This window comes from Biomphalaria glabrata, chromosome 3 (genome assembly GCF_947242115.1).
Source record: "Biomphalaria glabrata chromosome 3, xgBioGlab47.1, whole genome shotgun sequence".
In the NCBI taxonomy this organism is placed as follows: domain Eukaryota; kingdom Metazoa; phylum Mollusca; class Gastropoda; family Planorbidae; genus Biomphalaria; species Biomphalaria glabrata.
In genome coordinates, this window is record NC_074713.1 from 46,060,990 (window position 1) to 46,085,631 (window position 24,642).

The 24,642-nt window shown below is 37.7% G+C and overlaps 1 protein-coding gene across 3 annotated transcripts in view; it reads right to left on the reverse strand.

Moving 5' to 3' along the window:
* LOC106061129 (Golgi resident protein GCP60-like) overlaps positions 1–24,642 on the reverse strand; it is a 55,600-nt gene that overhangs the window by 12,449 nt on the left and 18,509 nt on the right. For 2 of the 3 annotated variants that reach the window (XM_056022320.1, XM_056022321.1), the window contains exons 3-5: positions 18,519–18,542; positions 8,069–8,209; positions 6,790–6,903 (exon numbers count right to left, since the gene is read on the reverse strand). In XM_056022320.1, the coding sequence (XP_055878295.1) occupies positions 6,790–6,903; positions 8,069–8,209; positions 18,519–18,542 (279 nt within the window). The remainder of the gene's footprint in view (positions 1–6,789; positions 6,904–8,068; positions 8,210–18,518; positions 18,543–24,642) is intronic. The other variant, XM_056022322.1, reaches the window with a different exon arrangement.

Sequence of the window (24,642 nt, forward strand, 5' to 3'; positions counted from 1 at the left end):
GTGTCACTCATAGTGCTACTGGAGATGTGGCTGAATCAGAAATGTCAAGAACATTTAAGTATCACTCATAGTGCTGCTAGTGATGTGGCTGAATCAGAAATGTCAAGAACATTTAAGTATCACTCATAGTGCTGCTAGTGATGTGGCTGAATCAGAAATGTCAAGAACATTTAAGTATCACTCATAGTGCTACTGGAGATGTGGCTGAATCAGAAATGTCAAGAACATGTAAGTATCACTCATAGTGCTACTAGAGATGTGGCTGAATCAGAAATGTCAAGAACATTTAAGTGTCACTCATAGTGCTACTGGAGATGTGGCTGAATCAGAAATGTCAAGAACATTTAAGTATCTCTCATAGTGCTACTGGAGGTGTAGTGGCTGAGTCAGAAATGTCAAGAACATTTAAGTATAACATAGTGCTACTGGAGATGTGGCTGAATCAGAAATGTCAAGAACATTTAAGTATCACTCATAGTGCTACTGAAGATGTGGCTGAATCAGACATGTAAAGAACATTTAAGTGTCACTCATAGTGCTACTGGAGATGTGGTGGCTGAGTCAGAAATGTCAAGAACATTTAAGTGTCACTCATAGTGCTACGGGAGATGTGGCTGAATCAGACATGTAAAGAACATTTAAGTGTCAATCATAGTGCTACTGGAGATGTGGCTGAATCAGACATGTAAAGAACATTTAAGTGTCAATCATAGTGCTACTGGAGATGTGGTGGCTGAGTCAGAAATGTCAAGAACATTTAAGTGTCACTCATAGTGCTACTGGAGATGTGGCTGAATCAGAAATGTCAAGAACATTTAAGTATCACTCATAGTGCTGCTAGTGATGTGGCTGAATCAGAAATGTCAAGAACATTTAAGTATCACTCATAGTGCTACTGGAGATGTGGCTGAATCAGAAATGTCAAGAACATTTAAGTATCTCTCATAGTGCTACTGGAGGTGTAGTGGCTGAGTCAGAAATGTCAAGAACATTTAAGTATAACATAGTGCTACTGGAGATGTGGCTGAATCAGAAATGTCAAGAACATTTAAGTATCACTCATAGTGCTACTAGTGATGTGGCTGAATCAGAAATGTCAAGAACATTTAAGTATCACACATAGTGCTACTGGAGGTGTAGTAGCTGATTGGCAAAGTGTTTGGCTTCCGAACCATTGTCCAGGATTCAAATTCTGGTGAATACTGGGGTTTTAAATTTCGGTATCTTTAGTCCACTCAGCTCTAATGACACTAGTTGGGGAAAAGGTGGTTGTTTTTTGTGCTGGCCACATGACACCCTAGTTAATTGTGGGCCACAGAAACAGATGACTTTTACATCCTCTGCTCTTTAGATCACAAGGTCTAAATGATGAACTTTATTTTATAGTGCTACTGCTAAATTTGTGATCAGAATGTATGAATTATTATTGAAGCCTCTACTCAGAACTTCAATGTCATGCACATATAAATAGACAAATGGAAACTGTATTTTTGTTCACAGAACAAAATTAAGTGAAATACTTTTTTATGTTCAATAAACTTTGGAACTATTTCACTACATTCAAATGTTACATTTATTTCAGATCCACTACTGCTACTCTAAGAAGATGTTGTAGCACTACAAGTAAATATGCACAAGAAAAAAATAGTTTTTTTTTTGTTTTCATTGTAATGTGAGGGAATTTCCAATGCTCTGGTTCTGGCTATATTGATTTGTTTCAATATTTTAACACTTTCCATCAACCTATCAATCAAAAGTAGGTCTGTCTGCTTGTTATTTTCACAAATATACACATTTGGGGGGGGGAGGGGGGGGGGGGCAGATTTTCATTTAAATACACACAAATGTAGGACCTCCCACCCCATTGTATATACACCACTCTGTGACAGCTAACAAACAATAAGGACAAAGTTTTAAGTCAACTTTCAGTATTTCCTAGTCTAGCTGGCTCTTGACAGCCTATCAGTATTTATCCATGAGGGAATCATGAGTAGCATCCCCTTACTGTAGACTGAACTAAACAAGACAATCTGTGTTGACCTGGTGCCTGGAGTTTCAATCATTGGTTTGGATAACCAGGACAAAGATAAAACTTCAGAAGTGTCATTGCACTTCAACAATCTTTCCCCACTTTGGAGGTCAAACTCATTGTCACCATCTATTTCATTACCTAATCTAATCAATTAATTCAATCAATTTCTTTTATGGTTATTTCATGATATTATTCCTCCATTTTTTCAAGCTTGGTCAATGAGTTTTACAGTCATAACATCTTTGTAATGTTCAGTAAAAACAAACTTCAACTACATTTTATATTTATAAACTAACGGTTAGTTCCCATGAAAGTAAGGCAAGTACTAAATAGAATTTTGGTCTCTTTGTTTACATTTTCATAAAGGATCCATTTTGGTTTAATGACTTAAAGAAAACATACACACCAACACATTCACTCGCACATCAACATATTCACTCATACACCAACATATTCACTCATACACCAACATATTCACTCATACACCAATATACACACTCACACATCAACATATAAACTCATACACCGCTATTTTTTTTCCAATGGTGAAACTGTCAGATACAGAATCAATAAAACCAAACAGTTTTCGTAAGCATCTGTGCAGGATTTTGAAACAAACAAATGATCAGAGGTGACTATCACAATGTCTAGCCAGGACCAGCACTAGTCAGACATTGATTTCCTGGCAACAAAGTTTATCTCTGGGAAAACAAATTGATTGACAATCCAAGCAGCCTACCTGTTCAGGTGTTTGTTATGTTGGCATTAGTAATGATAGCAAACTATAACCAGAACTGCTATCACCTCAAGGCTTTAGAATCAATCAATTTGAAACTTAGTTCTCAACTCAAGAGCAAATTAAACACACACATTTTTTGTTCTTAAAGTAGACAATTGTTGGACATTTGTTTTGTTGGATCTTATCGGGATTAAGTAATTTAATTTTTATTATGAAAAATCAGGATTGTGCAATTTGTATCTATTTCTTTGTTTCTATGTTCACAAGCCTATTACTGTATGAAAAGGTCATAAAGATGTGGCTGTTGTGTTTGAACATTCAATGTGCCAATGACTATCTACATAAAATCAATTAGATACTGACTCAGAATACATTGTAGCAATGACTATGTACAAAAAGTCAATAAGGCTATGACTATCTACAAAAAGTTAATAAGGCTATGACTATCTACAAAAAGTCAATAAGGCTATGACTATCTACAAAAAGTCAATAAGGCTATGACTATCTACAGGAAGTTAATAAGGCTATGACTATCTACAAAAAGTCAATAAGGCTATGACTATCTACAGGAAGTTAATAAGGCTATGACTATCTACAGGAAGTCAATAAGGCTATGACTATCTACAAAAAGTCAATAAGGCTATGACTATCTACAAAAAGTCAATAAGGCTATGACTATCTACAGGAAGTTAATAAGGCTATGACTATCTACAAAAAGTCAATAAGGCTATGACTATCTACAAAAAGTTAATAAGGCTATGACTATCTACAAAAAGTCAATAAGGCTATGACTATCTACAAAAAGTCAATAAGGCTATGACTATCTACAAAAAGTTAATAAGGCTATGACTATCTACAAAAAGTCAATAAGGCTATGACTATCTACAGGAAGTTAATAAGGCTATGACTATCTACAGGAAGTCAATAAGGCTATGACTATCTACAGGAAGTTAATAAGGCTATGACTATCTACAGGAAGTTAATAAGGCTATGACTATCTACAGGAAGTTAATAAGGCTATGACTATGTACAAAAAGTCAATAAGGCTATGACTATGTACAAAAAGTTAATAAGGCTATGACTATGTACAAAAAGTTAATAAGGCTATGACTATGTACAAAAAGTTAATAAGGCTATGACTATGTACAAAAAGTCAATAAGGCTATGACTATCTACAAAAAGTCAATAAGGCTATGACTATCTACAGGAAGTTAATAAGGCTATGACTATCTACAGGAAGTCAATAAGGCTATGACTATCTACAGGAAGTTAATAAGGCTATGACTATGTACAAAAAGTCAATAAGGCTATGACTATCTACAAAAAGTTAATAAGGCTATGACTATGTACAAAAAGTTAATAAGGCTATGACTATCTACAAAAAGTCAATAAGGCTATGACTATCTACAAAAAGTTAATAAGGCTATGACTATGTACAAAAAGTTAATAAGGCTATGACTATCTACAAAAAGTCAATAAGGCTATGACTATCTACAAAAAGTCAATAAGGCTATGACTATCTACAAAAAGTTAATAAGGCTATGACTATGTAGAAAAAGTCAATAAGGCTATGACTATCTACAAAAAGTTAATAAGGCTATGACTATCTACAAAAAGTCAATAAGGCTATGACTATCTACAAAAAGTTAATAAGGCTATGACTATCTTGTGACAAGTCAAAAACTCGCTGTCAGAGTCACTCAAAATTATCACAGCATTAATTATTATTTTTCATTATTTATTTATTTTATTTTAATTATTTCCCCATCCTACCCCTGAATTCTCCACCCGCACCACCTTTTCTCATCCAGGCTAGACTTAGTTGACCACATTGGAGATAGCGAAGGCGCGTCCTTTCATTTATCTGCCCTTGATCGGGGAAAGGTAAACACCCAATCTCTTTTGTCTTGCCCGCCGGATGTCTGAAGGACGGTCGCGGTTGAAACCACCTTGGTTTGAATGCAAGCTAATCCTTCTCCCCCCCCCCTTCTCTCACGTCTCTCTTTGATCTAAGAGATTACAAAGGTCAACACACCGCGTGATATTCCAAGGTGCGGCTCCCACCTCGAGTCAAATCCACCCACGTGTAAGATAAATCTTAGCCTAGGGCATTTCCTGTGTCCGCCCACATTCTCCAGGCCTATATATAAGTAGATTCAAATCAAGCCAGACCCTTTCACTCCTCTATCGCTGTCGATCGAGTCTGGACTATATCATTTATTCTCCCTCCTAGAGGAATACCTGGTGGTAAGCCGAACTTAATCACAAGTTCCATCTTAATTACTTTTGTGCTATTTCCATTGGATATCATCATGTGTATTTTGTTTACTTCATTTATATTTAATTAGTGCATTGTGTATTTCTCACTGGCGTAAGTAGAAAACATAAACATGCCCTATGTATTTATTTATGTATTGCATTAATCTATTAATGCTACGTTGCTCAATTGATAGTTGATGCAACCATGTATATACTTGTACATCTTATTTTATTTTCTTTATCTCGGCTGACAACCGTGATAATTTTACTAGCGCACTGATACTGCGTTTAGAGAAGATATATGAATTATCTCCCCTAATGAGAGTTGCGCCGCTTGAAGGGACATTCAAGCACGCTCCATTGTTCTCGACCCACGGTCATATGTAAACAAACCATCTGGGTCGCTGACCTCCACCCATTCACCCCCCCCCCTTTTTTCTTTCTCTATCCACCTGTGTTGTTTATTTGAGATTATTATTTCCCCTTCTATGTACATTTTTATATTATTACTTTCCCTTTTATGTACATTTTTATATTGCTACTATCAGCCACCTATTAGTCCACATCCCATTTGTCATCATCTCCCCTTTTGTGCTCAAAAGCAATTTTACCAATCTGACGAATGCACCTCAGTCGAGGGCATCGATAAGATGCATAAGAGACATGTCCTAACTTGTCTTTATTTATCCGCAGCCTCCCTCAGGTGTCTGCCTATTGCCTATTTACCTGCCTATTTGCTATTTGCTGTTTAGTGTCCACACGACCCAACTCAACTAGTAATCAGATCACTATTGCATATTTGCCTATCACCTATTGCCTAGTTATTGGATCAACGATCTATTTACCGGCAGTTGTGCTTAGTGCGATTCAGCACTGTATTTGCTATCAAGAATCACCTATCGCCTATTTGCCTACTGACCTATCTATGTGCTTAGTGCTATCCAGCACTGCACTTTCCTATTGAGTATCATCTACCGCCTGCGGAGATCTACTCAACTCTACCACTTGGCGCTATCGGCATTGCCCGCCTATTCGACAGCCCACCTGTCAAGCTATTAGGTGCGACGTCCCTATAGATCAGATCTGTGTGAGACGTCATAGCTACGCCAACCCTCTGCAACTCACTGGACATATCCTGTCAACTACGCTGCCCACGGCAGATCAGCTCTGCCCGCAGTAACCTTGTGCCCACGGTATCCGGCCACCCGCCATACTGTGCCCACTACAGATACTAGAACTTGGGACTGAGACTCCACAAGAACTATATCGCCGGCGTCCCTCTATCCGCTAGAGCGCCACCTCCAGCTGCAGAACCTCAAGCCAGGACCCAGCCAGCTGCGACATCAACAGGACAACCAGCTAAGTCAGAGGACAAAGTGACATACTCTCTTATTATGTGCAAGAGTGATGATTAAACATAGAATATACTAGAGATAGATGCAAACCCTCCCCCTTTTTATCCTTATATGTATATTTATGTAAATAAATATTCTTTATTTTAACTTTTGTATCTATCTTTCATTGCTTCGTCTCGTTGCGTGTCTGCTCCCGATTCATATGCTGATAAGTGGGGGTGTGATTGCTTTCAAAAATAATCATCCCCTAGACATAAAACACGCCAAACACACGTCACATTTCCCCACCTGTCACATATCTACAAAAAGTTAATAAGGCTATGACTATCTACAAAAAGTCAAAAAGGCTATGACTATCTACAGGAAGTCAATGAGACAAAGACTATCTTTAGAAGATGACTTACTCCTGTTCCAGCTGTTTCTTCTTCTCTGCCTCCTGAGCTAAGCGTGCTACCTCCTCTGTTTCTTTCCTTTTCTTTTCCTCCTCTTCTTGTTTCAGCTTCTCTTCTTCCTCTTGTCTGTTAAAGAGAACACAAACTCATGATTGTATGGAATGTAGTTAGTGAGGGGTATTTTTTTATACTTATACATTTATATTGATACTGGATCCAGTTTATAAAGCCTTAAGCCATTTAATTAACTATGTATTGGTATGCTGCCAAGACACTGTACTTAAAACCCCATGGGGGATAATCATAAAAAAAAAACAACAGATGGTAGATGAACTGACTAGCCACTAGACATGCTTCTTTGGGTAATCTCTGCTTTTGCAATTTAATATAACCTTCTAATCTACTAACTCCCCCACCACTCCACACATAGTAGTTAATGATTCACAAAATGATTTCCTAAGTGCACATCTTACAGAAGACAGCAATAATTTGTCAGGATTTAAAATTCTCTTTTTTTTTTTTTTAGAAGTTCTGTTTTTTAAAACTCAATTGGTAGACAATATGTAATACTTAAGACCAATGTAAATTCAAATATTTAATTTTTTAAAAGTTTTATTTTTTTAAATTTAAAAAAATATTACAGACTGACAGACAACAAAAACACATAAAGACATTTCAGGGGGATCTTTCTCAAATCTAGTAGACCAGTGTTTCCCAAACTGTGTTCCTCAGAACCCTAGTGGTTCCTTGAGGTCATGAACTACTTGAATAATGATCTAGTAGGCCACCACATAAATTAATCTCTCTAAAAAATAAGCAAAGTGTTGCATTCAATATTTGAATGTGCCAAGTGTTCCATTCAGAAAAAAGTTTGGATAACACTGCAATAGACTTGTACACTTACTGCTTTCTGTCAGCCTAACAGACAACACAAACACAATAAAAGCTCTTCTTAAAGTGATCCAGTAGACTATAGACTTACTGCTTTCTGTCAGCCTAACAGACAACACAAACACAATAAAGGCTCTTCTTAGAGTGATCCAGTAGACTATAGACTTACTGCTTTCTGTCAGCCTAACAGACAACACAAACACAATAAAGGCTCTTCTTAGAGTGATCCAGTAGACTATAGACTTACTGCTTTCTGTCAGCCTAACAGACAACACAAACACAATAAAGGCTGTTAGAGTGATCCAGTAGACTATAGACTTACTGCTTTCTGTCAGCCTAACAGACAACACAAACACAATAAAGGCTCTTCTTAGAGTGATCCAGTAGACTATAGACTTACTGCTTTCTGTCAGCCTCTTCTTTTTCTGCCTTGTGAGCCTCCACATAAGGTTGAAACAAACTACATGAATCTGCCATTTTCTGGACAAACTCTGCCATGGCTGCTTCTTTGGACATGTCAGCAAGTGCCTGCCAGGCTTGCCTGCAATAGAAGGGAGACAATCAAGGACTAGCTCAAAGAAAATGTAAAAAGATTGGGTTCCAAACCTTAAAATTTATTTAGGCCAGACGGCCATTTTATTTCCGACACTCAGCCACCTTAATAAAAAGAGTAAAAAAAACAAAAATCGACAATGAGCAACTTTTATTAGAAAACTTTATGAAGAACACAACTAGATCTAGTTCTAGGGAATCATTTTTATAGGAACAAAAAATCATTAATATATCCAGAGTCTATTTCATTTTGTGTAAGTTTGTTTGATTAATGATTCCTTTGGCTTCATCTCATTTGATCAGCTTTTTAAAAAAAATTTTTTAAGGCATTTTGATTTTAAACTTAACCACTTTTTGTGTTTGCAAGTTTACCATACGACATTACAGAGACAGATTTACGACATTACAGAGACAGATTTACGGATCTAATCGTCTGACAAAACATTAAAACATAGCGAGGTGGACATGAAGAAATGATAGAACAATGCTTGACATTTAGGCACTGACCTATACAATTCAGCAGTTAGATTCCTAGTGCTGACCTAAACAAAAGCAATCTCTTAGATTCCTAACTCTGAGATAGACACAAGATGTCATCTGTTAGATTAGTAACCCTGAGATAGACACAAGATGTCATCTGTTAGATTATTAGCACTGAGATAGACACAAGATGTCATCTGTTAGATTAGTAACCCTGAGATAGACACAAGATGTCATCTGTTAGATTAGTAGCACTGAGATAGACACAAGATGTCATCTGTTAGATTAGTAACCCTGAGATAGACACAAGATGTCACCTGTTAGATTAGTAACACTGAGATAGACACAAGATGTCATCTGTTAGATTAGTAACACTGAGATAGACACAAGATGTCATTTGTTAGATTCGTAATACTGACATGGAAAGACACTGCCATCAACTAAGGTTTTCTTTATATCACCGTAGAAACCAGATTCACAAACCATGTGGAAGAAAAGTTTTCTGTAGGGTGAGGGTTGGAGGGGAGGAGAAGGAGGAAGGAAATGGCTCCGTGCCACGCCCCTGCAAGAAGAACGCCTAGATCAGAAAATTGCCTCCAAGTCGTCTCAACCTGCAAGAAGCTGTGTACGTGTCGTCACACAGTAAATCGAGAGACTTGAGAAATAATAGAGTAGAAGATAATGACAAAATCAATGTTTAGTAGAAGCGAGGTACAAATGATTGAACCAAACTAGACAAGTCAGTCCCAGGCCATAGTCTACAACTCTACAGGATACACCCATAGCACCCCTTTACTCTAAGCGTTCGCGAAGTAATTGAAGTAGGTGAGGACGTCTACTCATCTGAATGCATCAGGCCATGGTGCCCTTTTATGTGAGATTAAGAGGTTCTAGACAGAAATATCTTTTTTTTTGTTTCTATGTCAAGTAGTTATGTCACAACATGTGAGTCACAAGTAGGCATGTGTGTCAAGTAGTTATGTTATGTCACAACATGTGAGTCACAAGTAGGCATGTGTGTCAAGTAGTTATGTTATGTCACAACATGTGAGTCACAAGTAGGCATGTGTGTCAAGTAGTTATGTCACAACATGTGAGTCACAAGTAGGCATGTGTGTCAAGTAGTTATGTTATGTCACAACATGTGAGTCACAAGTAGGCATGTGTGTCAAGTAGTTATGTTATGTCACAACATGTGAGTCACAAGTAGGCATGTGTGTCAAGTAGTTATGTTATGTCACAACATGTGAGTCACAAGTAGGCATGTGTGTCAAGTAGTTATGTCACAACATGTGAGTCACAAGTAGGCATGTGTGTCAAGTAGTTATGTTATGTCACAACATGTGAGTCACAAGTAGGCATGTATGTCAAGTAGTTATGTCACAACATGTGAGTCACAAGTAGGCGTGTGTGTCAAGTAGTTATGTCACAACATGTGAGTCACAAGTAGGCATGTGTGTCAAGTAGTTATGTCACAACATGTGAGTCACAAGTAGGCATGTGTGTCAAGTAGTTATGTCACAACATGTGAGTCACAAGTAGGCATGTGTGTCAAGTAGTTATGTCACAACATGTGAGTCACAAGTAGGCATGTGTGTCAAGTAGTTATGTCACAACATGTGAGTCACAAGTAGGCATGTGTGTCAAGTAGTTATGTCACAACATGTGAGTCACAAGTAGGCATGTGTGTCAAGTAGTTATGTCACAACATGTGAGTCACAAGTAGGCATGTGTGTCAAGTAGTTATGTCACAACATGTGAGTCACAAGTAGGCATGTGTGTCAAGTAGTTATGTCACAACATGTGAGTCACAAGTAGGCATGTGTGTCAAGTAGTTATGTCACAACATGTGAGTCACAAGTAGGCATGTGTGTCAAGTAGTTATGTCACAACATGTGAGTCACAAGTAGGCATGTGTGTCAAGTAGTGATGTCACAACATGTGAGTCACAAGTAGGCATGTGTGTCAAGTAGTTATGTAACAACGCGTGAATCAAGTAGTTATGTAACAACGCGTGAATCAAGTAGTTATGTAACAAAGCTTGAATCAATTAGTTATGTAACAAAGCGTGAATCAATTAGTTATGTAACAACGCGTGAATCAAGTAGTTATGTAACAACGCGTGAATCAAGTAGTTATGTAACAACGCGTGAATCAAGTAGTTATGTAACAACGCGTGAATCAATTAGTTATGTAACAACGCGTGAATCAATTAGTTATGTAACAAAGCGTGAATCAATTAGTTATGTAACAAAGCGTGAATCAAGTAGTTATGTAACAAAGCGTGAATCAATTAGTTATGTAACAACGCGTGAATCAATTAGTTATGTAACAACGCGTGAATCAATTAGTTATGTAACAACGCGTGAATCAATTAGTTATGTAACAAAGCGTGAATCAAGTAGTTATGTAACAACGCGTGAATCAATTAGTTATGTAACAAAGCGTGAATCAATTAGTTATGTAACAAAGCGTGAATCAAGTAGTTATGTAACAACGCGTGAATCAATTAGTTATGTAACAAAGCGTGAATCAAGTAGTTATGTAACAAAGCGTGAATCAATTAGTTATGTAACAACGCATGAATCAAGTAGTTCTCTAACTGCACGAGTGTAAAGTGGTCCTGCAACAACACGCGTGTAAAGTAATAATGTAACAACACGTGTGTAAAGTAATAATGTAACAAAACGTGTGTAAAGTAACAATGTAACAACACGTGTGTAAAGTAATAATGTAACAACACGCGTGTAAAGTAATAATGCAACAACACGCGTGTAAAGTAATAATGTAACAACACGTGTGTAAAGTAATAATGTAACAACACGTGTGTAAAGTAATAATGTAACAACACGTGTGTAAAGTAATAATGTAACAACACGCGTGTAAAGTAATAATGCAACAACACGCGTGTAAAGTAATAATGTAACAACACGTGTGTAAAGTAATAATGTAACAACACGTGTGTAAAGTAATAATGTAACAACACGTGTGTAAAGTAATAATGTAACAACACGTGTAAAGTAATAATGTAACAACACGTGTGTAAAGTAATAATGTAACAACACGTGTGTAAAGTAATAACGTAACAACACGTGTGTAAAGTAATAATGTAACAACACGTGTGTTAAGTTGCCCACGCTATCTTTTACTGCTCACTGCTGAGGGCAATACACTTAGGTTCATGTTTGTGTCTTGTGTTCCCAGCTCTGTTCAGACTGTTTCTTTTCACATCTTACAAAGACACGAAATGATTCGAGGTGAAGTCTATAACGTTAAAACGATAATTTATTGATTACAGGTGAACGTCTTAGCGCATGTCGATGTATGACCTTTGAACTCGTGTTAAATTAGTATCCAACGAAATCCAAAATAAAAACTTGTAGTACAATGTACACAGTCACAGAATCAAAGAAAATACCCAGTGATCATGGCACGTCTTAGTTCTCATAGACTCTGTCAATGACTATATTTGTGAGCATTGCAATACCTTACTACACATCAAGTCATGGAATACCTTTCTACCCATACTGAAGGAATGTACTATCTTCCTACACATTTTCAAATCGTGTGACACCTTCCTACACACCCTCAAGTCTTGAAATCCCTTCTTGGACATCCTCAAGTCTTGTAGTCCCCTTTAATCTTCACCAGCAGAAAATAATTTCCATCCGATAAAAAAACTTCACGACAGTTTGAAGTCGTGATGATAGAGAGGTCACGACAATTGAATCCCTGGTTTAGTGCGACGACTAGAATAGTAGTTTTTTTTTTTTCTGAGTGCTAGAGAATAGTTGGACAATATCAGAGAGAACGGTGAAGTAATTAGTTAATCAGTTACGTAATACGTAATAGAACACGCGGAAGCACCAACAACAACAGCATATCTTTTAAATCCCATTATTCCTATTGTACAAAAAAACAAACAAAAAAAAAAAAAAAAAACATGGGGGGCGAAGTGGCTGAGTGGTTAAGCGCTTGGGTTTCGAACCTGGAGTCCTCGATTCGAATCTAGGTGAAGACTGGGATTTTGAATGTCGGCATTTTAGGGCGCTCCTGAGTCCACCCAACTCTAATGGGTACCTGACTTTAGTTAAAAAAATTAAAGGCGGTTGGCCGTTGTGCTGGCTACATGACACCCTGCTCGTTAACGGTTGGCCAAAGAAACAGTTGACCTTAACATCATCTGTCCTATAGACCGCTTGGTCTGAAAGGGGGAACTTTAATTAATTTTTTTTTTTACCAAAAACATTACATTGTGTAACATAAAACAAAACAGTCTGATGAATTCCCTTCAGGGTGATTTCCACTATAATTGAAGTAACAAACATTTTGTAAATTAAAAAAAAAAGGGGCAATGAAATGTTAGAGCTTATCAGGCTCCTAGACCACACAAACTCGTTCTCACCCGTTCCCCAGTTATGTGTAGACTTGGTTGCTAAGAGACGAGCACATTTGTTTGTGTCCCATAATACCCACTTGGGAATAACCAAAACTTAAACTAGTACATTTATGTTTAAAAAAAAACACACAAGGAAAGCATTTTTTTTTAAATTTAAAAACAAATTTAAAAAACTAAATCTAAAAAAAAACAAGGTTACAAAAGACAGTTTGTGTGGAAACACAAACTCAAAATCGGCCCCCGAAGTAAAATGTTTTACATAATTCGGATAATCCTTCAGAGTTGAAGATAGTTTACTTCCTAGTCCAAACCTCCCACAGGACGACGGGGGATGGGAGCAGGCAGGGTTTGAACCTTCGATCGTCGATAAATCCAAACAACAGTCCAGCGCGCAAACCGCACGACCAGTGGTCCACCCAGGTAGGCTTCAATATTTTCAGAAAGAACATCCGAATGAAATTATATCAAAGACAAATGAGAGATAAGAATGGAGAAAGAAGGTTAACAGATCTTGTGTAGTGCCCCAACCGTCCCGCAGATCAAAGGATACGTGAAAGTGAATGTAATGTTAGATGTGAACCTGGCCTAACTAGTTTGTGGTTTATAGGGCAGAAGATGTAAAGTTCATCTGTTTTTGTGGCCTACGGTTAACGAGGGTGTCATGTAGCCAGCACAACGACCAACCGCCTTTGCTTTTCCCCAACTAATGTCAGGTACCCATTAGAGCTGGGTAGACTCAGAAGTTGAAAATTCCAGTCTTCTCCAGGATTCGAACCCGGGACCCTCGGTTCAAACTAAATAAGTTAATTGTTTTGAAAAGGCTCAAACTCATATTCGAATCCTCAAAAAAAAAAAAAAAAAAAAAAATCCGCTATATAGAAAAAAAATGTTCACGAAAATGATGTTTATAAGATTACTATTCGTCTTAAATTAGGTCTAACATATAATGCATACTAATTAGCTTTTTCTTATAAAAAAAACTGCTTGCATAATTGATTTTAAAAATTAGAATTTTCGCTTTCAGGAAAAAAAAAAGTAGCCGTTGCATCAGAACTTTGAATGGTCTAAAATATTGTGAAGTCGGATTTTCAATATCTCTTCTAGTTTACGAGATCTAAACGGGACAGACGGACAGACATTTCGCACAAAACTATTAGCGTCTTTTCCCCTTTCCGGGGCCGCTAAAAAAAGAAGAAATTATAAATTAAAAAAAAATATTAGGCCAAGTCGGGCATCGAACTGGTACATCGGCACCGTCAGCTCGATGTAACAACGTCTCTAGCCACGAGGCCAGAGCTACTTGGTAGAATTGTCTTTGTTTTATTATTTACTGGCACTTTCATTAATGTAGACATCTAAAACTAACTCTAGATCTAGACTGCTGAATTTAGAACTCTTAAGACCTAGATCTACTTGTAGATGAAATCTTTATTAGATTTACTTAAAATATAAGCAAAGCTAAGATAATCAATCAATAAGCGTAAAGCAACTTTAAATAGTTATAAAAAAAACAACTCAGTTATTGGTAGCCTACACTACGGCTGAGTTCGACATGCTTTTCATAACTCATTTTTTTTTCTTTTACTTTGAAACATTGTAACGGTCAAACTCGAGTTTTCTCCGTGTGGCCAAGGTCTACGATACATTGTGTGCACTATCAAATCCTATTTCTAACCTTTTTTGTTACTTGTATCACAAATTATGTTTTTTTAGTTGGCAACAGCGATCCTTCGATAGAGCGTCTTTGGCATCTTGGGCAAGAAAAAATGTATCGCGAAACTCCCTAATAACGTTTTAACGTTTTGATATAGAGTTCAGGCGAAATATCCACTAACATTAAATGTTTCGTTGTTTTGTGTTTTTATACGCTAAGCCTAAGAATCACTTTTCAGAGTTTGTCCTTAGGGAGACAAACATTTCTGTCTGATCTACGATTTGTGAGCGGAACCGTTGAACAGTGGGCTTCTAATTATGACGTCACAAAGTGGCCAGAGACCTGTTACTAACAATCACCGGGAAGAGAAGGACGAGATTGACAGACACCAATCAATAGACCCCCCCACACACACACACATACACGATCCCCTTATTTCAACCCTCAGTGTCGGCACGCTTGTTGGTCGTGTGGCACTCATAACAGCAAATAACTCCGGGCCCGCGCTAAAACATGGGTCAACATTGACTGATTGGATAATCTAACTGCTTCCCTCTAGATAGGAGGGCAGTCGATACAGGTTAACGAACTAAAGGCAATGATGCCCTGACCTCGGACTAGCAATCCCACCGATGCCCCGTCATTTTAATGTAGACTTCACCTCCCCCCTCTCCCAACACAATAACGACAATCAACGACGTAATAGAGCGAACACAAAAGGTCAAATACGTAAACGCAGCTCTAGCATGGCCGCCGTTGCCATAGCAACCACTTTAAATACGTAGTTTACTTTCACTACGTTTTAAACAGAGAGAGACCCGCCGGTATGTGTGTAGACTTTCTGCTGTACAAGTACCTCACTTTTATATCCGTTTGCTCCTATTCGCTCAAAGAAAGTGAAAAGTTGTCACTTATTTGTTTTTATCAGCGACCCCCCCCTTGGGAAAACACCGACTTGGTTTTGTGATGCAGGATTTAAATGTCAAAAAATTAAACGGTTTCACCATCGCGGGTATTGAGCTCCAAATAGACGCGACGCCGCCATTCAGTATTGATTGATTATCCTGGGCAACGACTCCGTTTGTTTTCAAATCAAACCTAACCATTGTTAAAACAATAATTTAAAACAAAATATACTGTAGACAGTCGCACATACCAAAAGATAAACATAAAAACTTCTTTTCCCCTTCTGCCAAATAGAACAAGAAAAACATATAAAATACCTTTTAAAAAAACTTTATAATAAGTGTAATCGTATCAATTAGTTTAGATCAGTCATGTCATTAAGTTTGCAATAGATCAAGACTAACAATAATGTTCCTGAGCGATTAGAAATATTTTTACCAATTTTTTTTTTGTTTAGCGCTATTTCATGCTTTTAGCTTTCTCACTGCGCTATTACTTGTCTGGAAAAAGGTGGGGCTAGGAAAAATAGGGGGGGGGGGGGGGGTTGTGTTAAAGTTACCGTGATCGCCTTGAATTCGAACTCGAGAGCTCTAGCTTTAAGCCAATATGCTCACCACTGTGCTAGGGAAGTGCTTATGAGCTTATGAAAATAAAAGGTTTTTATAGTAATCTATTGTTTGTTTCAAACTTTTAAGCAAAGTGCAAAGGGGATTAATTCAACTTATACCGCCACATTAGTCAAGTACAATTTCTTTCCTTTGTTCGATAACAAAGAAAAATAATTAATTACCAATAATTGGCTAATTTTTTAAATTGTTCCTTGTGCTGTCAGATACAAGAAATATTTGCGCAAAATTTCAACTTGATCAAAGGTTAAGTGGGAGAGAAATAACGTGTACAGACATTTCAACAGACACAGAGTGAGTTGATATAAGCTTTGTAAAAATGTAAAGGCCAATGGGACTGAACACCTGGTTATTGTTGGACCGACCGCTTGCTCGATCCTAAAATTTTAGGGTTAATGAAAACACAAACTCATGTCGATATCGTGTTTTCAATTCAGGAAACAAAAAGAAGTAAAACAAATCAATCCAATAAGTAAATCTAGTCATTAAATGACAACCATAACAATTAAAAGCATCAATTACTTTTTGGGGGGAGGGGGGACTTCAATATGAGTCCATCATCAAGTTTTGAAAACTCTGGCCTAATGGGCACGTTTCATGACAAGTCATCAGATAAACTTCTTATATTGTGCTTAAAGAGTCCACCAGCTTCACGAGCATGGGTGTACTGAGGTGACAAGAGTGCGGACGAAACACTGTCATGACTTTTATTGTTCGCCGCATCTGTCCAGGGACACACATTAACCAATCGAAATCCATTTCACTTAGCGTCACGTATTGAACATGAAATGAGTGCGAACAACGCGTACACCACGACACAACACAGACACTACAACATCGCGTACAACAGAAGACACACACTACCACATTAAAACAAAATGACACACAGAATAACTAGCACGTGAAGTTATTTTTAATACCGAGACAAATTTGATAACAATTTTATTAAAAATTTGAATTCTTGAAACTTCGTAGACTATTTTTTTTTTTTCAATGGATAAAACAAGATTACGATAAAATAAAATTAAAAAAAATAGAAAAAAAAAGTTGTGCTGCCACTATAGCTAATTTGTAACCACGTGTAGATATAAATGTCGTGCACATTTTGAAACTGCTCCTCCATGGTGCTTCACCACAACGTTCAGAAAGCATTGGTATACGTCCTGCACGACCCTAGGGGAGCTGAGCTAGGTTATTAGAAACCATGCACTTCAATGTATTCCACCTCGTTCAGACAAAACAAGAGTGCTTAAAACACAAACACACACACACACCTTAAGCTCAATGAAAGACTCGAACAAGTGGCAGGTGTGAAACATAAACAAATGTGCATCGCCCAGTCGACAACATACTGCAAATATAGTGACAACTAATAAGGCTATACGAAACAGAAACATGACCTCAATGATAGTTATGTACATAACATAAGTAGCCACACACGCCCACAGAAGACACGTGACAACAGCGGGGACAAAAAAAAGTATACATAACGAGCTTTTTGAGGTATCCGGTGTACAGACTAAAGAAAGTGTTGATAAGCTGTTGTTTGTTTGTAATGCATATGATCATTGTGTGTGTGCACTTATTAGCAGTTGCAGGTATAGATGTTCTAAACTCTTCCGTTCGTACCACCATTGTTGTTTAGTTGGCAACAGGGAAGTTCATCTTAGCGTCCTTGACATTGTTTTATTTGAACGTAAAATAAAAAATTGAAAAAATCCCCAAACGCTTGTAGTTTTGAGATCAATGACGTCACCCGTAAAGTTTTTTGCTGAACAATTTTAAAATGGAAAAGTCCTATACGTTAATATTGTTTGTGTTAGTGTCTGTGTGTTAGTATTGTCAGGGTTACGCTAAGTTATTCTGTATAATACAAGCGCCGGATCGTCAAAATTTGCTTTGATGATCAAATGAGACCCTACTAAAAGGTCGCGGCAACAGTAATACCAACTCTACCCCTCCCCCGTGACGATAAGGTTAAAATAGAGTGTGCCTGGGTGGAACTATGTCTTAGAAATGTCCACTATCCACCCGAGACGTTTCAATGAAATGTAATTGAGCAAACTATAAAATCGGCCCGGCCACCCCGAGCCTAGGTCAAGAAACTGCTACCCCTGAGCGTGCGGTACAGGACGAAGAAGCAACAAGAGCATACATAGAAAGCTACCGACACAGGCACACCAACAAGAGCAGCCACTGTAAGAGATCTGAGCAGACGACAAGTCAAGCTTACCACTGGGAGATATCAGTTCCTTGGCTGGCCAGAAAGAAACAAACGAAACATTAAAATAGTGTAGACCAAACAAACAACTAGGTTGTGGGGGGGGGGGGGGGGGAGGGAGGGGAATATTTACAGTGGTCCGAGACTAGACTGCTGGATACTTTTAAAACAAACTACTAACCAGACGTGAAAAAAGACAGGCTTTAACCCCTTAAGGTTAAGTCGCAAGAGAGCCAATCTTAAATAGCATTTGCTTACAAAACAAATCATGCGATGTCACGTCTATTTCCACGCTCTCTATTGACTTTGTGTTTTGTTTTTAAAAGGAATGGTCATTGTATATGGGAACTTCCCTCAGCCTAAAGATAAGATTCAATTTCATCATTTTATCAAATTCCTAAAATTAATTAAAAAGCTAACTAAACAACATATTAACAAGTGCTACACAGACCTTGACCTACTTATAGCTCACATCGCAATTGAGCATGTTTGAGAAACAAAACAAAACATTTTTATAAATCGCTTTCCCATGAGTTTCTCATCTTAATATGCCTCTTGGTGCCCGAGTCGTGAAGACTCTGAAGATATCCTATTTTAAACTCATCCGACTAAACACACTTCATCCAGGTCACCACTCCAATAAGCTCGTCAAGCTAATTGTAGAGAGCTTAGCAACAACAACATTATTCTAGATATAAATTAATTTTTGAGCGTTGAACACATATACATCAAACGAAATTTTTTATTTGGACATAGAATCTAGAATCATATTCTACAAGTGCAGTTAGGACTTCAAGAAACATTTTGTAATTAGTATTGACTAGGCCCACCTCTTCCCCTTCCAACAAGCGTCTAGCCGACAAAAAAAAAATTGTTTCCCTTCCAGCCAAAGTATTGCACGTGTCAGTGAGTGGACAGATCACGACCAGGCAAGAGAGTTCAGCCATTTCAACATTCCTCACACTCAACAAACGGGGGGAGGGGGGGGGAAGGGGAAAAAAGGCAATAATGCGTGGAAAAGAAAGTGTTTGACCAGGGAGGCTAGAAGAAAGTGTTTGACCAGGGAGGCTAGAAGAAAGTGTTTGACCAGGGAGGCTAGAAGAAAGTGTTTGACCAGGGAGGCTAGAAGAAAGTGTTTGACCAGGGAGGCTAGAAGAAAGTGTTTGACCAGGGAGGCTAGAAGAAAGTGTTTGACCAGGGAGGCTAGAAGAAAGTGTTTGACCAGGGAGACTAGAAGAAAGTGTTTGACCAGGGAGGCTAGAAGAAAGTGTTTGACCAGGGAGGCTAGAAGAAAGTGTTTGACCAGGGAGGCTAGAAGAAAGTGTTTGACCAGGGAGGCTAGAAGAAAGTGTTTGACCAGGGAGGCTAGAAGAAAGTGTTTGACCAGGGAGGCTAGAAGAAAGTGTTTGACCAGGGAGGCTAGAAGAAAGTGTTTGACCAGGGAGGCTAGAAGAAAGTGTTTGACCAGGGAGGCTAGAAGAAAGTGTTTGACCAGGGAGGCTAGAAGAAAGTGTTTGACCAGGGAGGCTAGAAGATGATGAGTAGATTGTTGAAAGTAGATACAAATGTCACTATGCACTAAACGAAATGCTAATTGAAGATGAACTAGATCCTAAAAGATCTTTGCGACTCATGTCACAGCTACTGACGTAGAAAGCAAAAGTTGTAGATCAAACTCTTCAAACAATGTCCAGCACGTGACAAACACACACACACACACTCAAACCAGGAGTTGTCAGGTCACAGTGACACTATTCAATTATTCAAATTCCCCCCTTCTTTTTCCTCACACACACACAGACACACACACACACAGACCTGGTTTGTTTCAAGCATGTGTCTAGGTCTGTGGGTACTCGACACCTTTTAAAGGGAGCTAATTATTCTGAGTCCTAGGGCAAGTTATTCCCATCCATTAATGAGAGATGACTGCAATGCTCTTTGCCATTCAGCACATGTAGATCAATAGAACAAAGTGCAAACTCATTAAAACTTAATAAATAATTCAAGACTCACTACCTGTATCAAAGAGAACGCGCTTCAAATGAGATGATTTGCTGATCATTAGTAGCTCTAAGAGCTTCTGTTAGAATAAGCAGGCCATGGCAGATCTTCCCAATGGGACGCATGGTCCTGTGGTTTGCGCTCTGGATCATCGCCTCGATGATTCCTGGTTCAAATCCTTCCCTCCGACACACTGCGTCGTCCTACTGGAGATTTGGGCTTTGGATGTCATAAATACCATTCTGAAGGAAATCTGAAGCAAACAAACCAACCTTTCCCCGTGCACCCCCATAACGTTGAACTACCAGATGCTTAAACATACATCCCTCAACAAGTGTATTAATACTAGCCTGTTTTTAAAGATACATAGTAGAATTACTTGCCTCGAAAACCAAGCGTCTCGAACTCAAGTCCTAACGGAAGCTGTGATTTTTTTTTTTTACATCAGAATTCTGTGTCCTTCTAATCACATAGGAAAAATTGGAAAAGTTAAAGATGGCTGGGCATTGGGTTTGCGACACGACACTCTCAATAACCGCTGACCCCCGTAAGGATTAACTATAAGTAACCTTATCGTATGGACGAATAGGTGTCTTCAGTATAATGACGTCATTGTTTTATGGCGACGTACGAAACCAAACATGATAGCTTTATGGACTGTCTCGAGACGCGAAGTTGTCTTAGCAGCGATATAGTCGATATTTTTAGACTAAGAGTTAAAGATAGGTAAATAATTACATTGCCATGTATGTTTACATTGGTTGAAAAAAAAAACAAAAAAAAAACAGTTAACAGGTCAGCGATCGTAGTATGAGGGCCATACCTTTCCTACAAGCGTGTTACGGAATGCCTTAAAGCACTAACAATGGAGTCCAAAGGAACAGACCCTCTGTGGTTTAACAGTGCTCATTTGTTAGAAGTGACAATGTGTCAGACAGCAGCGACGCACGATCTGGAATAACCCTCAGGCCGTATCACTGGTTTATGATATTAAAGTACAATCATAAAGTAGGAAAATTAATCAAATCTTAATTATTAGATCACAATATTTATGATCCTGTTTATATATATATATATATATATATATATATATATATATATATATATATATATATATATATATATATATATGTATGTATGTGTGTGTGTGTGTGTGTGTGTGTGTGTTCTAGACAAGAGGATTCGACAGGCATCGCTAGAGGAGAACTCCAGCAAATTTATGAACTCTCTCAATTCCTATGACTTGGAGTTATCTTTCCTATTGAACTTTTCCCTTTCCTCAACTATTTCTATGTAACAGCGCCATGACAGGGGGAGTAAGGCTGACACAAGGGGGGGGGGAGGTGGGGAGGAGGAGAAAAGGAGGGGCGAAAAAAGAAAGAAGATGGTGGAGAGGAAGATGCTATCGATCCACAGATGAAGAGATTGGAAATTTGAACAAGTCGGAGAAGGGGAAGACGCATAAATATAATAGTGTAGAGATAGAGATGATATGGCGCCCTCGTCTTGGCCACTTGAAATAACTTTCCTTTATTTCAGACATTCGTCTCATGCGTATGCACATCTTTTCAATCCTAAGACACAATCCAACACAGCAAGGCCAGCAAGTAAACACACAAAACAACATGCATTCAAGATTCACACATACAAACACTCACACATTTCAATGAAAGTAATGTGTGGAAATAAAAAAAATGCATTGCTATTTTGTTGGTTCCTGGTACAGGGAAATGCCGTTTGAACAGCCACAATCAGGAATACTGTCTCCTACAGCTCTTGACCAAGGTACGCACACAGATCTAGCTTGTAGCATGGAACTTTTCAGCCGCCACAGCTTGGATTTCACGCATACGTTCGCTTTGTGGGAACATTCTCTGGCAGTGACGCACCAAGCAGAGCGAGCCTCGACCCAAACTAGATGTTCACTAATTAGTCCCCATATTTTCACCAGTCATCAAATTTTTACCAAATAGTCACCTAAAAGTTATATATTTTCACCATACAGTCACCATATTTTTCATTATATGGTCACTATATTTCCACATTCTTCAGTTTCATGGTTAAATCACTATTTCCACATTCTTTGGTTTCATAGTTAAATCACTATTTCCACATTCTTCGGATTCATGGTTAAATCACTATTTCCACATTCTTCGGTTTCATGGTTAAATCACTATTTCCACATTCTTCGGTTTCATGGTTAAATCACTATTTCCACATTCTTCGGTTTCATGGTTAAATCACTATTTCCACATTCTTCGGTTTCATGGTTAAATCACTATTTCCACATTCTTTGGTTTCATAGTTAAATCACTATTTCCACATTCTTCGGTTTCATAGTTAAATCACTATTTCCACATTCTTTGGTTTCATAGTTAAATCACTATTTCCACATTCTTTATAGTTAAATCACTATTTCAACATCGGAAGCAGCAATAAAGTCTTTCTAGCTCATTAAGTCTTTGTAAATGTCACTTTACCCCCCACGGCCCCACCCCTGTTTTTCTTTCTCCCCGTCGCTCTAAAAAACAAAACAAAACACACACACACACAACTATGCCATGACAATTTGAACTGCACATTATTTACAGACGTTTCTAATAATCTTGTACTTGCTAGTCAAAGATTTATTGCAGATGAGATGTCGCCCCGCCCCCCCCTCCTTCTTCGGCCACATCTCCCTGATACACACTTTCCTCTCTATATACACACACACACACACACACACACGAGCGCGCTCTTTTTCTCCTCCAAAATAATAATGTCTTCCCTCAACTCACTCTTCCTATGAGCAAGTATCGGCTATGAAATGACCAAAGTGATATGTTCACCAGAAAAAAAGAAAGAGTCTCCAGAGTGGGATATGTCTAGCCGCTAGGTAGAATAATATTCTACACTTTGTCAATAACATCACACTCGTCACACGCACACAAGGACACTCAAACATGCTGTGTGTGTGTGGGAGAGAGAGAGCGAGAGAGAGAGATGGGAAGAGAGTATTCTCAACAAAATTCTATGGAGATCCAAGACGAGGTTCATGTAAGTCTGCCATTGTTCTCATCATTACAAAACAAAAAACTGTTAGACGGAGATGAACAGGAAATTGATTAACGATATAAATCATTCATCAGTAAAACACCTTTTTTTTTTAAATATGAGCATTTTTTTAAAAACCATGTTGAAATGGTTTTATTTTATTTAAGAATTGAAGACTACCTTCTGCGCTGCTATTTATATTATATATATATATATATATATATATATATATATATATATATATATGGTATAGTAACTATAGTTAATAGTTTTTCAATAATAAATGGAAACAACGTATTGGGCCATATTAACAACTTATTCATTCCTTTAATAATAATTTTAAAAAACCTAGGCACCTGGCATTTTAGAGAGAAAAGTGGAATAAATACAGATGTTGAAAGCTTAAAAAAAAACAACATATTTCTTGTTTATGCCATCTTATATCCTCGATTGTCCTCTACTGCCTATTCAAAAGTCAGAATATATGTTTAAACTTGTTACTGTAGGATACTTTTTCCATTCCTTCTCAGTAATCATATTAAATATGTATAATTGTATTATTAGTTGCAATGCCATCATAAACTTGTGAGATGATTGTCATACTTCTTTTCATAACCTCTACTGTATAATGCAATTACTGTAGTTATAAAATATTTTTAATCGACAGTCTAGTTGAACAAAATGTGTGCATTTATTATTTGGTTTTGATAGCTCTGAATAATTTCCTTGCATTCAAATACTACACTACAGAACAACACGATAATTTGTTCGCATTTAGCAAAAACAATTTACATTATTTATAATGCAAGCATGCTTAGTTTCAACGGCACATTTTTAGAGCCAGCTGCCTGGCACTGTAACATGACTTTGATACAATCTTCCAATAAAGAAATACATCCAGATGGTAACATTGCTGATGTATCTGAGAAGAAAATACTTATTGAATATATTAGGCAGGTAAAGACAAGAAATGTGAAAGGGTTGTAACAAAAATGTCAGGTTTAACAAATGAAAACCCCTACACAAACGTTAGGTAACACAGCAAGCTATGTTTAGGCTGGGTCCAATTTCAGCATTTGTCTAGAACACTCTTTAT